Source organism: Dermacentor silvarum, chromosome 4 (genome assembly GCF_013339745.2).
Source record: "Dermacentor silvarum isolate Dsil-2018 chromosome 4, BIME_Dsil_1.4, whole genome shotgun sequence".
In the NCBI taxonomy this organism is placed as follows: Eukaryota; Metazoa; Arthropoda; class Arachnida; order Ixodida; family Ixodidae; genus Dermacentor; species Dermacentor silvarum.
In genome coordinates this window covers 230402732-230417097 of record NC_051157.2, presented here as the reverse complement: position 1 = coordinate 230417097, position 14366 = coordinate 230402732, and the positions used below count along the sequence as shown (strand labels likewise).

Sequence of the window (14366 nt, the reverse complement as noted above, 5' to 3'; positions counted from 1 at the left end):
CTCATCAACACCACCGTTTCACACGCGCCTTCTCGTGGTCATCGAGTCTCTCTTCATGTCGGTCTACTTACGCCGCAGCATACCTGCTTACTTAATCAGCTCATGTTTACTACAATTCATATTGCTACCAAAGCCGCTCACCTTACTTCGTATGACATTGCTGTGTTGCTATCGCATTCATTGCTTCGCCCTTAGGGCGAAACTATGACATTATTTTTTCAGCTGGTGCCGTCCGGTGGAGCTTCATACAGGAACTACTGCCTTACCTGCTGGTGTCACAACGTTGGATGAACGCACAAAAAGCGCGGAACGAGCTTTTACATAGAGCAAAATAAATATTTTCTCATTGCACAAAAGGTCTTGCGTCTACTTTGTGAAATTGCACGTGGCACAGATTCGATGGGACTTTACGAGATCGTTCGCAATCATTTTTACTAAATAATACAGATTCTGCACGAAGAGCAAAAAAAAAAGGGGGGGGGGGCGCAGCCGGCGTGCTAGCTTGCGTTCAAAATACGCGCGCCCAAAACCGAAACCGGAAGTGATGTAAGTGATTGACACCGACCGCTTGGCACGCTGCAGTCAATTCGGCCGCTGGGCCTAAAGTGTTCTAGTTCACTATAGCTGGGCCCTATGGGACTGTCCCCTCTTGTTGAATTCCTTTCTCTGTGCCCGCAGTCTCAATGATGAATGCGCCGGTACAACAGCGCTGGCACGGCCTGTCACAATCGGCAACACCGAGCAAAATGGGTCTTGGAGGGTTTACGGTAGCGCGATTAAAAGACAGAACAAAAGAAGACACACACGGCGCTAACTTCCATCAGTGTTTGTTATCGAAGTCCAGTTCGTACTTTTAATCGCGCCACCTTTAACCCTCCAAGATGTGTTACCAACAAGCACACATTGTGAGCAAAATGGGTGCCATGTGCGATTTGGTTATCGGCTGCTACGCATCGAAGTGTCCTCGTGTTTTGCTTTTTTTCGTCACTTTTGCGTTTTAGAATACGTTGCGGTTGCTGTCAAAAGCTTCAGTGGAGACCACCTTGCGACCGTGTATCACTGATACATATCCCTTGAACCATAGGCGCCGACTACGGGGGGCTCTGGGGCTCGAGCCCCCCCCCCCCCCGCGCGCCCCTAAAATGTCATTACCGGAGTTCTGTTACCCACATAATTTGAGGATTCTCTTGCGTTGCCTCCACATTTTCACTTTTGTTGTGGCTAAAAGTTTACGGCACTATTGTTGGCGCGGACGTGCACGGCTTTTAATTTATACTTTCGCTTTATTTCGGCAAATCCTGACAATAGGAGGACAAGCGCATTAGTAACACCAGCGGTGGCTACCTCATCCGTGTTTCCTCAGTTTAACATTTTTTTTAAATTTCCGCTGAGAACACCACGCACAGACACTATATTTAAATCACGGTGTAAAAAGGGAAGGTGATCCGACGGCGGCGCGAGGCGCGGCCACTTAGTGTGACTCTACGCACGCCGCTGCTGCAAGGGGCAGCACCTGTTCTGGGGGCCACTTTTTTACTCGCTTTGCTGGCGCTTTTATGGGCACGCGCGGCAGAAGCGCTTTATTTCGATGAATATATGTCGTTCGCCTGCTTAAAACGACTCTACTTGGTTGGAGGAACGTCCCTTTATATTTCTGCCGACATTCCGATTGACTCCGACGCGGCGAGCAGTGGTAAGCGCACCGCGCCGTCTGCTCGAGCAGACGACGCGTCTCTCTCGTGTTCGAAATGACGGTATTTTGACTGTAAGTGGCATGAAACCTTCTACCTGCTCAGGATTTGGCGTCTAAATAACGAAAAATTGCATATCTTTGGCTATGGGTGTTTAAATGCTGACGGAGGTCGTAAATTATCCACTGTTGTGCGGCTTTTCCAAGGCCTCCTGAACGCGTGCTGCCCCTAGCGGCGGCGCTCACTTCCGGTCACACGAAGTGGCCGCTCTCTCGCCCCAGTGCGGGCGCGCCGTCGGAACACCTATCTTCTTATTTAAATATATACAAAGGACAATGTTTATTATATTTTTTTAAACAGAAGGAAGTAGCCAACTAAATGGATAGCCTATACCTAGAGAATGAATATGTTGATGTATGTTCACCTCACTTCAAACTATTTTGCGTGCTTTTTTGACCCTGAAAAAAAAAAAAAACTGCAGACTGCAGTGACTCCTTCGGCAGAGTCTTCTATCAACGGCGTGTGAAAATCACGTGAGTGCACGACATATGTCTCAATATTGATTCTCTTTCCAGTAGGCAATGCTAACTACTGGCGACAAAATAAAATAAAAAAGCTATTTTAATTATTTACATTTACGCATGAGGGATGGAAACATCGCCTCTTGCATGCAGAGGCCATAAATACGGGGTGTTTCAGCAAACACTTTCAAGAAATTTTTAAAGGTTGCCTGTGACAGATAGCACAATTCTAGTTCATGAGCTGGTCTACTCGAAGAGGTGGACATTACTTGCACAAAAAATCGAAATGCATAATCAACTATTAAAAAAAATCACCAATTAGATTTTTGACATATTAACTTATGGCCCGTGTTGCAATTTACAAATTCTAGCCGTGGAATTCGCAAGGCGGATGCACTAGGAACTAATTCTCAGGATGGCACCAGTTTCGAGATATTAATACTTCCCGAACATTGCGGAGAAATGCATTGGCGTTCCAGTTACTTTTGCGCTTACCCGCCGTGGTTGTTTAGTGGCTATGGTGTTGGACTGCTAAGCATGAGGTCGCGGGATCAAATCACGGTCACGGCTGCTGAATTTCGATGGGGCGAAATGTTAGAACACCCGTATACTTAGATTTAGGTGCACGTTAAAGAACCCCAGGTGGTCTAAATTATTCCATAGTCCTCCACTACGGCGTGCCTCATAATCAGATCGTGGTTTTGGCACGTAAAATCCCATAATTTGTTCTTTTCATACTTTTGTACTTTGATGCATAAAACGACGTTTTGTTGAGAAAGTGACTGGCACGCCAATGTATTTCTCCGCAAAGATAGAGAATTAATATCTCGACACTGGTGTCCATCGGGCGTGCGACGCAGCAGAGGGGCTGGGCCTTTCTGTACCGACGTGGGAGCGGCCCGCTACGTGCTGAAAGTTTTATCATACATACCATACTGGTGTCAGCCTGAGATTTCGTTCAAAGTGGATCCGCACTCCACGGCTATAGAATTTGTAAATTGCATCATTGACCATAAGGTAATTAGCTAAAAACTTAATAATTTTGTTAATTAGTCGATTATGCATTTCAATTTTTTGTGCACGTAATGCCCGCTTCTTCGAGTAGACGAGCTCATGAACTAGAATTGTACTATCTGCCTCAGGCCACCTTTAAAAAGTTTGGAAACTGTTCACTGAAACACCTTGTATATAGAATTCACTCAGTAACCGAAATGATGCCAAGCCGAATTCACTCAAAATCAGAATAAACAGAAGTATAGAGATCATGCGCAGCAGCGCTTATATTCGGACTGAAAGTACTAAAAAAAATAAAAGAGTGTAGTTTGGCCGGGAAGGCGAAGCAGTATTAGTGATAGAGGAAGATTCTTACCGTGTGAAACCGTGTAAGGATCGCACCCGTGTAAGGGCCGCACCATGCATAACTTGACAGCCAATAAAAAAAAAAAAAAAAAAAGACATCCAACCGAGAAGCAATCGCGTTCCGTGCGCTGATTCTGATCGGGCTCAACAGCGAATTGTCGCGCGCAGCATACTTTCGCGCGTCGCTACTGGATGTCGGGAGGAGGCGATCGTGGAGGTTTACGGCAGATTTCATACTCGTAGTTGGAAAAAGGAGGTCAAATGGCCCGGTCCCATGAAAGACTCGTAAAAATCGCGACAGAGAAGTGTGGCCCTCACATGAGTCTATACGTTAGTTATAGTGGCCATATGAATTGTAGTAAACATTCACCTAAAATTAAAATAGTAAGCACGGACCATGTAAACCTGTAAATACCTCACTGGATGACCTCGAGCACTCGCTTTCACAACGCAAGCATTGTGAAGAACGCCGGCAGCGGAGGCGAACGGTTCGTGCAGCCGCGCGATTCACCGCAACTCTGAAAATTAGATTCATCATCATTATCTGCCTATTTCAATGTTCACTACTGACGGCCTCTGTGAGTGATCTGCGATGACCTCTGTTTCTTAACTCTGCAACACTAGGGGTGCAGAAAGACAGCCCGGCAAGGAAGGCAGCGCACATGAAGTTAGCAGCCATCCCTGGTTGCCCTTTATCATTGCACACACCATTGATTACCAACAATTAAATACGGCACGCGGGCCCCATAAGCGTCAACCGCGCACAGTCATTCACAGTTACGGCAGGGCTAGAGGAGAAGACGCGTTCTCTCCTTCCAATTCGCGTTTTATTACGTGACCTACAACTAATCCGAATATTGAGCGCGTGGGAAATAATGCCCATCAAGCCGTCATCTTTTTCGGCTCACTGTGACGTGCTTTTTCCCGCACCCACAGGGTATGGGTCGCTCATGTATATGGCTTGTGGATTTAATGCGGAACATCACGGCGACGACAACTGCGACAATTTGCCTGAGGTGTCGATATAATCGCTTTCGCCATAAAGTGAGCAATAGAAAATTGTTAGCAGAGGGCATATATATATATATATATATATATATATATATATATATATATATATACACACGGTGTTTCAGCGAACACTGTCAAAATTTATTTAAGGTTGCATGTGGTAGATAGCCCAATTCTAGCTAATGAGCTGGTCTACTCGAAGAAGCGGACATTACTTGCACAAAAAATTGGAATGCATAATCGACTAATTTAAAAATTACTAATTAGTTTTTAAAACTAATTACCTGATGGCCCATATTGCAATTTACAAATTGTAGCCGTGGAGTTCGCAAGACGGATCCACTTGGAATTAATTCTCCGGATGACACCAGTTTCTAGATATTAATTCCCGAACATTGCGGAGAAATGCATTGGCGTTCCAGTTAATTTTGTGCTTCATTGCAAAAAGCGACGTTTCGTTAAGAACCTAACTGGAACGACAATGCATTTCTCCGCAAAGTTAGGGAATTAATATCTCGAAACTGGTGTCATCCGGAGAATTCGTTCCGAGTGGATCCGTCTTGCGAACTCCATGGCTACAATTTGTAAATTGCCACATGGGTCATCAGGTAATTAGTTAAAAACTTAGTGAATTTATGTTAATTAATTATGCATTTCAACTTCTTGTGCCAGTAATGTCCGCCTCTTTGAGTAGACCAGCTCATGTACTAGAATTGTGCTATCTGCCAGAGGCAACCTTTAAGAATTTTAGAAAGTGTTCGCTGAAACACCCTATTGACCCTTTTCGCGGAGCAGTTTGTTTTAGAGAAACGAGATGGCGCTCACGGCGGCGCGCCATTACGCGCCATACCTCTCCTCAGCGACCGCGCACGAATACGAAACCATTACCGATTCTACCTTGCTTCTGTGCGATCAGCTGTCGGAAATGCAACTGAGTTTTCGCTAACACACTGTGCTCCAATCATGCTAGATTGAATCATGTGGTTTAAAGACGTGTGCAGTAGTTGGCTGCAAAAATAGGGACTGGTATGTTAAGGAATAGAATGAATCTGTGCGGCGAAGTTCGCGGACCGCTGCTGCAACTGTCCGAACGTGTTACCGGCACTTCGTGATGTACGGCTTTCCTCGAGGATACAGAAATTTGCTCATCCGCCAGCCTTGTATCGCTAACCTTCAAAGAAAAGACTTCATCTCCAGAACGTCGGCAACAGTGAGTACCACTCGTTAAACAATGACAAAGGGAGTAGCGCCGCTTCCTGTCATAGTAAGTTTCGCGCACGTTATCTATGCACATCTGTCCAAATGGCAGGAAAACTTACGCCCACTCTATCGCCGACGTATCAAGAATAAGTGAATGGACGCACACTTGAATATATGCGCACTGTATACACACAATAAATGACGGACTACACCTATGGCGCACCAATGGTCGAAGCTCAATGTTTCGTGACGGTCCACAAGAGTAAGCAAGTTACTAACTGTAATATATATTTGCTACAAGGTATTACAATGTACAAAACAGCTACGTTTCAAGCCTTGTGCGCAGCAAGAACAAATCTATCGGATTCGGAACTGAGCACACCCGCGAGCGATTAGGCAGAAAGTAATCAGATAGTGGCCGCACCGAGGAACTTCACTGAGTCAGAAACTGACAAGCCACTGCTTCAAAATATTTGCCGAATAAAGAACAAAGAGCAAAACACACTAATCCTGACTGAATTCATAATCGCAAAGCTTGGAATGCATATTTAGCCCCGCTTTTAGAAGAAGCACCATATAAACTGCCTGCGCCGTTTGGACATAGCTCAATCAGCTCCGAAAGCGCTTTTGCATGTTCTCTGAAGCTGAGATCAAAGCTTCGTGTCGTCCACCTAGTCACCGTCTACGATATCTCCGAAAACAGAGGTTTTCTCAGCCGCGCCGGCGTCATACACTTCCATTGTAAACAAGGAGGCAACGGAGGCAGTTGAGGCAAGCAATGGACGCGTCACCACGTGATCAAATATGGCAGCGCCCACGGGATCGCCGCGAAAAGGGTCAATATATATATATATATATATATATATATATATATATATATATATATATTCGGAAAGCTGGTCGGGCCCCAGCCCCCCCCCCCCCCCGGAAAAATGAAAACTTTCCGCCTATGGCTGATGATGATGATGAATAATTACCTTTCTAGTGGCCGCAGTAAGCAGTCATGTTATTGCGATAGCAATTATATGGACACTCAAAAGCAGATTTCTGCCGTCGGCGTCGCCGTCGCCGTGAGGTTCCGTATGACGTCATTTGGAGAAGAAATCGTCGCCGCGCGCCGAACGCTGTATGTGCGAGTGAAAGGGCGCGAGGGGCGCGTCTTTCACGGGGAGTGAACGCACGGCGGAGAACAAACGCGCGTTCTGCGCCGTGCTCGCTTAAGGGCTGCAGAAGTAGGCGTCTTCTCCTTCACAATCACCATGTATGTAGAGCAAACGCGCCTTCTTCCGACGAGCGAGAGGCTGTGGGGGAGGGGGAGGGAAGGGAGGCGACGTTTAGCTGCGGCACGCAGTGCCTATTTATATCAGAGGCTCCGGCAACAGTCACCAACGCCGCACGCATTTTGAGCGAACGCGGGCAAAACGCCGATGGCGTCGACAATAGTTCTGCGTGTTGCCGATGCTGCTGCATGTCCAAGTTTATACAGCTGATAAAGCTAATATCATTACTCCGTATAGCTCTCTACAAGTTTGCTATCGCAATTGATGCTTCGCCTTTCAGGTGAAACTGCGACAACTTTTTATATTGAAAAGTTAAAGGCTAGGCGTGCTTTTATAGACAGTATCAGAAGATGACGTGGAATCGTTCCCCACCTGCGGCAAGTTGTTTTATTGCGATAGCAATTATATGGACACTCAAAAGCAGATTTCTGTCGTCGGCGTCGCCGTCGCCGTAGCCGTCGCCGTCGCCGTGAGGTTCCGTATGACGTCATTTGGAGAAGAAATCGTCGCCGCGCGCCGAACGCTGTATGTGCGAGTGAAAGGACGCGAGGGGCGCGTCTTTCACGGGGAGTGAACGCACGGCGGAGAACAAACGCGCGTTCTGCGCCGTGCTCGCTTAAGGGCTGCAGAAGTAGGCGTCTCTTTTCTCCTCTACAACCACCATATATGTAGAGCAAACGCACCTTCTTCCGACGCGCGAGAAGCCGTGGGGGAGGGGGAGGGAAGGGAGGCGACGTTTAGCTGCGGCACCAAGTGCCTATTTATATTTTCATCCACTTCAATTTCCATTAATTTATCATTTGTTTATTTTCAATTAGTGAGTACAAGAAATTGCCCTTGTGTTGTCTTTCGTGTCTATGTTTGTTGGCTTCCCATGATATATATATATATATATATATATATATATATATATATATATATATATATATATATATATATATATATATAACTAATTAAGAACGTTGGGTCGAGAAATGGTCAAATTCCAAGCCCATCACTGAAAGATTAAACCAGTAAGAGGAGTGGATGATTTAAAAAAGACGCATGTTTCACCCGTGGTTTCACCCGAAAGGCGAAGCATAAATTGCGATAGCAAATTAGTAGAGAGCTATATGAACGTTATAGTCTAAGAACGTTGAGCTATACGGAGTAAGGATAGTAGTTTTATTAGCTGTAGAAACTTGGACATGTAGCAGCACCAGCAACGCGCAGAACTGTTGTTGATGCCGTCGGCGTATTGCCCGCGTTCGCACCGAAAGCGCGCGGCGTTGGTAATATTGAGGGGCTTTAGTTGGTAACTGTTGCCGGTGCGATCTGGCGGCGGCTCGGAGTTTTTCGACGAGATCAGAACGGGACGCTCGTCGAGCAGCGTCGGAAGTCTTTAACACCTTCTCGCTTTGCAACGTTTATATATAAATACGCATTTGGTGCCGCAGCTAAATGTCGCCTGCCCTCCCTCCCTCACTCCCGTACCACCACGGCCTTTCTCGCGACGGAAGAAGTCGCGTTTGCTGTCCGCCGTGCGTTCGCGCGTCCCTCGCGCGCGTTCACTCGCACATAAAGCATACGGCGCGCGGCGACGTCCATATAATTGCTATCACAATAAAAGCAAAGTTCATCGACGTTTTCTGCAACACCGAGATATTCCTTCTAGAAGCTTCAGCGTGTGTGATCTGTCTGCAGTGTGCATCCCAAGTGAAGTCCGCTGCGCCGCGTCTACAATTCGGCCGTGTTTCACGCCGTTTCTATTCGTTGTTGCTCAGAGTGGCCAGCCAAGGCAATGGCCAAGGTCTGTCAAGATAGAACGGCGTCACTCCCGTCGTTTGCAGTCTCCAGCTTTTCGTAGGCTCGCGCACCAAAGTTTGTACTCGCCATCTGACGCTACTGGTGAAGGTGCGTGAACGGTGCCTGAAGGGATTGATTGATTGAATAACTTTTATTTTTTCAGTCCTGCAGAACGCACTACTGAACAATAATTAAACAATTGGTGACCGCGCAACGGCGAAAATTAGTTACAGCCAGGCGATTGTAAATCAACTACGCCCGTTAGCTCCATGCTACCCACAATGACGTGAAAACCAAATATTTTTTTACGTTGTACACTAGCCGGCAAGATTTTTCACGGTTCCAGAAAAATACACGCGCGTCCTAATTGCGATCGCCGCTATGTGTCAGTCTTGTCAAGATTACCGGCGGCGATTAGAAATTTTTAAGCTCCATAGAGCCTGGTACCCTCATTTTTGTGGACAAGCCCAGCAGACATCCTCTACAAGCTATTAAAAACATAAACAACGTTTTGAAGCATAGCGAAAGCTTGCGATGCGCGTCTTTGAGCCCATAAAACCCCTATCGCCCCCTGGCGATCACTGTAGAAACTCGAGAGGTTCGGCGACGCGCTTGCGGAGTTCGTTGGCAAGATTTTTCACGGTTCCAGAAAAATACACGCGCGTCCTAATTGCGATCGCCGCTATGTGTCAGTCTTGTCAAGATTACCGGCGGCGATTAGAAATTTTTAAGCTCCATAGAGCCTGGTACCCTCATTTTTGTGGACAAGCCCAGCAGACATCCTCTCCTATTCTACCACCGTGTTCCTGAGTCTTCAATTGAAAACTAATTTTGCTCTGCACTTCTCTGGCTTCAAAAGAGTTCCAACGTGCATGTCACCTTGCACTGCCTCATTTGCGGTTTTACCGTGGGCTTCCAAAGCCAACCGGCCTACCGATCTGTGGTTAACTTCCAACCCCAACAAGATATCCGATGTTAAGCATAGAATTACATTTGCGAACGTTAGCGCTAGCACCCTTACTCCCAGTGGCGCACCGACGGGGGGGATTCGGGTGTTGTAACCCCCCCCCCCCCCCTGAGGCCGACTTAACCCCCCTCTTTTGTTTAACCCCTTTTCTTTCCTTGCGCATTTGAGTACTGCAACTAAGATATAAGACGCGCAATCGTCTGCACACTCACAAAAAGCGCATTTTTTGTCAATTTCCCGCGAAGAAATTGAAATTAGTGCTATTTAGATGGTATTGGCAAACTGCCCCCCCCCCCCCCCCCCCCCCCGGCAGAGATCCTGGGTACGCTACTGCTTACTCCTGTACAGGATTATACTTACTGTGGCCCCACAGTGCTCTGCGTTTCATTATTTGCTCCATTCCGCTTCCCCTTTATGTTCAGGTTATTTGGTGGGTGTACAGTGTACTAGAATACAGTGTACTCTTCTAGTACACTGTAGGTGGGTGCTTGAATGAAGTCTCTCCTTCGTTTATGTTTTCCTTCCTTCATGGTTTATGTGCATTTATGCGAATTTTAGCTCCAGAGGGCGCCACCCTATGAGGCGCGACATTGGACACTACATATTCTTCGCGCAACAAATATTTTATACATTGTATATTTGTTTAAAATACGTGTATATTTTTTACATAATATTTTTTTATGTTAGTGTAAAACTTGAAAATTTTGAAAAATTAGCCAGCAAGCGGAGCTGGCGACCGCCTCCTAGCGCAAACCACGTGGGAAGCGTTATTGCAAATGGACGCTATGGCGGAGCAAATGGACGTGAGTCGCTCTTTTGTCTCTCTTCACGTAACATTTGAAATGTGATAGTATCGTCTGCGAAACAGCGTCCGACGAAGCCACGGATAGCGGCACATTATCTTCTCATCGTTTGCCTTGTTTTGCGGCTAGCAGTGGGAGCGGGCCGTCGTTTGGGGCTACCGGCCGGCGCGCCTCGGCGCGAATGAATGATCGTGTCTCGAATCCTTTCATAGCGGCATCCACTAATCACCTTTACTAGTGCGCTTGTTCTCGAAGAAATATTGTCGCCACCACCTAGTATTTGCCGCTGTGCTGCCGCTCAAGTCCGCCGCCGCGCGTGCCGGACCTCTTCCTTTGTTTGGCCGCCGGTGCCTTCCTTCTTGTAGCCGGCATTTCTCGTGTAACCCGGCGCGGCTTCAATTCATGCGCTTCAGGCGCATTCGTCGTGTTGCTGCCTCGCCTTGTGCAGCAGAGGCTTGGAACAACGGCGTCCATCGTTTGGTGGCCTCGTGGCGACGATGGTTAAAACGACGCACCGAGCTTTTTTTTTTCTTTCTTTCTTTTTTTTTTTTTTAATGAACCGGCTCTTATGTCTGCCGCTGAAAAAATTAATGCGCCGCTGGTTGCAGTAGTTGTAGCGAACACTATTCGAGGAAAGCAAACTGGGAGTTTGCGCTTGGCTGTCCGCTCGGTATTTGTTGGCGCCCGGGAATAGCTCGTCAGGCACGCTTACTGCAACAATGCTCAGGTCGGGGCGCTCGCGTTTCACTGTAGCTGTCAGCGCCGCTCGATAACTACTTACTGAAGAAAATTATAGACATTACCTTGGACATTGACATTTCACTCAAGTTCAACAAGTATAATTGCAAAGACGACGATTTGCACACACACCACAGGCACAGTAGTGGGGCAGCCTTTGTCCCACCACACTTGCCATGTTTCCAGATTGTGGACGTGCCTTTAGGAATCACTACTTTACGAGTAAGAGACAGGAAGATGGACTGCAAGCTGACATTCAATTGGCTAAAATATTCTTGAGAATTGTTTAATCTGTTGGCACCAAGCAGGGCATGTAGAACCATGGGTAGAGGAGGAATGTTCTCGCTTGCACAAAACAGGTTACAGGGGGAAAATCTGTACTATTGTGGGTGAGAATGTATACAGAATGTATAGGTACGAGTTGATTGTTGACATGGCTTACAAAATACAAGACTGATCAGACCTTCTTGGCACGTGCTTTTCCTGATATGTGTGCAAATATGCAAACATATAAATAGTGCAGCTCCCCTTTAACCCTTTCAGGCCCAAATTAATTCTGCTCAATGTAAAAAATTGGTCTTCACAAGTTGAGATGTGCATGATCGTGCTAGTTAAAAAAAAAATTTAAAAATCTGGGCTCACACTTTTCAATCAAAACTTATTTAATGATTCCAAATGCAGAATCAGTGGGACTTGGTGGACTTCAAATGCGTCGTTTCAAGCAATACGTGAAAACTCTATTTTATATGAAACTCTTTGAAGCAATTCTTTTCTTTGTTGAGGCAGAGGTGTGTGCCACACTTCTCGCACCGAATGCGGGAGTAAGAGCACATTCTTCTCCATTTTTTTTTTAGTTTTCATCGGACGAATCAATGTTACCTCGAGGGATCAGCACAAGCTTCACGACTTCTTTCTTTTTCCCATAAAATTCGCATGTGCTGATTGTCGCCATCTGTTCCCAAAGAAAATGTTTACGTATTACGGAGGGATTTCCCCCTCCGTAAGTTTATCTACACGGCATAAGCTCATATCAACAGCATAAAATCACAAAAAGCAGAGCAAGGCTCCACCAACAATACAGGCTCCTGGTGCGATAATGATCCATCAGGTAACACATGCCCAAAACATGGCAAATTACGGCAGGAAAACGCCGTTTGAGCGCGAACAAATACGCAATTTAGTCAGTGAGGTAATGTCAATCGAAAATGTATCGCGTGACTAGTCGGGGTCGCTACGTCCCAATGATTCCATTTGCGAATCTTGATGATTCTAAAGTTCTCCGGTACCCGCAAATACTTTTCGCCGAATAAATTTACTGCGAAGGGATAGCATAACACCTAATAGTCAAAATCCAAATGTTCGAGCCAAAAATAAAATAATTTTCGTACCTCTGCACGGTGAAAAGAAGAGAGGATCTCAGCGAATGTCGGGAATAGTGCAAGCGATTCTTTTATTTTTATCGTTCAGAGGTGGCAGCACGTCCTTGAGTCTACCAGCTTGCCAGCATATGTAGAGCAAGGGCTAAATATGAGTTGTAGCGTAAGAACAAGCTTTTATTTTAAACCCGGGGTTGCCCACTGAGCTACAAAATTTGATGGTCCCCCTCTAAAGGGACCATGTACAGACACCCTAAATCAGTTGAGACTTATCAGGTACTCTTTTGAAACTAAGTTTTTGTGCTGGGACCCCAGAACCAGTGATGTCAATCTATTTTCTCATATTTAGGCCACTGTGGCACTTGTGGAGAATCTTTACCAATTAAGGATTAACTGTGCTCAAGCAGACTCCATAGAAATTGGTGGTGCCACAGTGCTGGAAGCTCATTGGTCTTTCCATCTTTTCTGGCCTAATGATTCCTGCAGCAGTCGTAATGCTATGCAGGAAATGTGCAACATCAAGAAAAACTATTCAGAAATGTGTCGGCAATGCTAATTACATAATTTGTCCACTTTGAGCTGCAGATAAATAATATGGCTCTCCCTGAAAAAGTCCAAGTTTGGCATCACGCTCAAGTTGGGCCTCTGTGCACTTATTTTTAGAGCCTAATAAGTATAACTTGCCTTGGGTGGCACAAAAATGGCCTTTAAATAATCTGGTCATATTTCATACCATTATGATTATCAAGTTCCAAGTCTAAAGAAACATGTGCTGCTTAAAACGCGTTAAGAATTTCACAGTTCATGCGAAAACTTGCTCATTGTCAAACTCCAGTGGATATTTATTCTTCCTTGATGTCGTCATTCAGATGCGCATAATATAAAATGTTCACTTCATTTAAGAAATGTGGACCTGAAAGGGTGAAGCCTTTTCTGATGGAAAGAGTGGCTTTCAGGACATTGATTTTTCTTTAATTTTTCCATGCTACTCGCCCTTTATGTAATATGTCTGACAGGGTTCAGAGAATAAAGTGAGGTGCAGAAATGTACAAGTCTGTGTGATAAAGGTAATTTCATGGGCATGAGGATTCAGCTTACTTGCATTGGATTGATTGTTATTGTCACTCGACAGCATCATGAGGCCTGTCTGGAGCCACTGGAGTGAGTTTGCGACCTACTCGTACTCCACATGGCACAATATGTTAAGGGTACTATAACACTGTCATTATAATCGAATTTTGGGGAACCATGTTGTGTTAGGTGCCTTCAGATGGACATATTTTCATATTTCGAAGTGACCACAGCCAGTGCACCTCTGCTGCAATAACAGCCACTCCTTGTTGCTGGGTTTCGTGCTTATTATGGTGCAATAACTAACCTTGGTTAGCTCTGAAGAATTAAACAGGCATTCGGTGATAAAACCTTCAAAATGCTACTTATTGCTACAAAATGCTGCTTATGTTCCATAACAAAATGATTGGCATCCTTCAATGGACTAGAAGAATTTATTGTTGGGTTAGTTGGTCTTGCATTGCTGATAAGGAAAACTAGCACAACAGAAAAACAATGCACACATTTGTCTTCCCTTGCTGTGTGTGTGTGGTCTTGCGCCAATTTTCGTCATCAGTTGACTGT

The 14366-nt window shown here is 45.7% G+C and overlaps 1 protein-coding gene across 2 annotated transcripts in view; it reads left to right on the top strand.

Moving 5' to 3' along the window:
- Positions 1–10533: 10533 nt before the first annotated feature.
- The window catches only part of LOC119451037 (protein arginine N-methyltransferase 1), a 66126-nt gene continuing 62293 nt past the window's right edge, over positions 10534–14366 (top strand). The window contains exon 1 of one of the 2 annotated variants that reach the window (XM_037714469.2): positions 10534–10617. In XM_037714469.2, coding sequence (XP_037570397.1) covers positions 10591–10617 — 27 coding nt within the window. In that variant the 5' untranslated portion in view covers positions 10534–10590. The remainder of the gene's footprint in view (positions 10618–14366) is intronic. The other variant, XM_037714468.2, reaches the window with a different exon arrangement.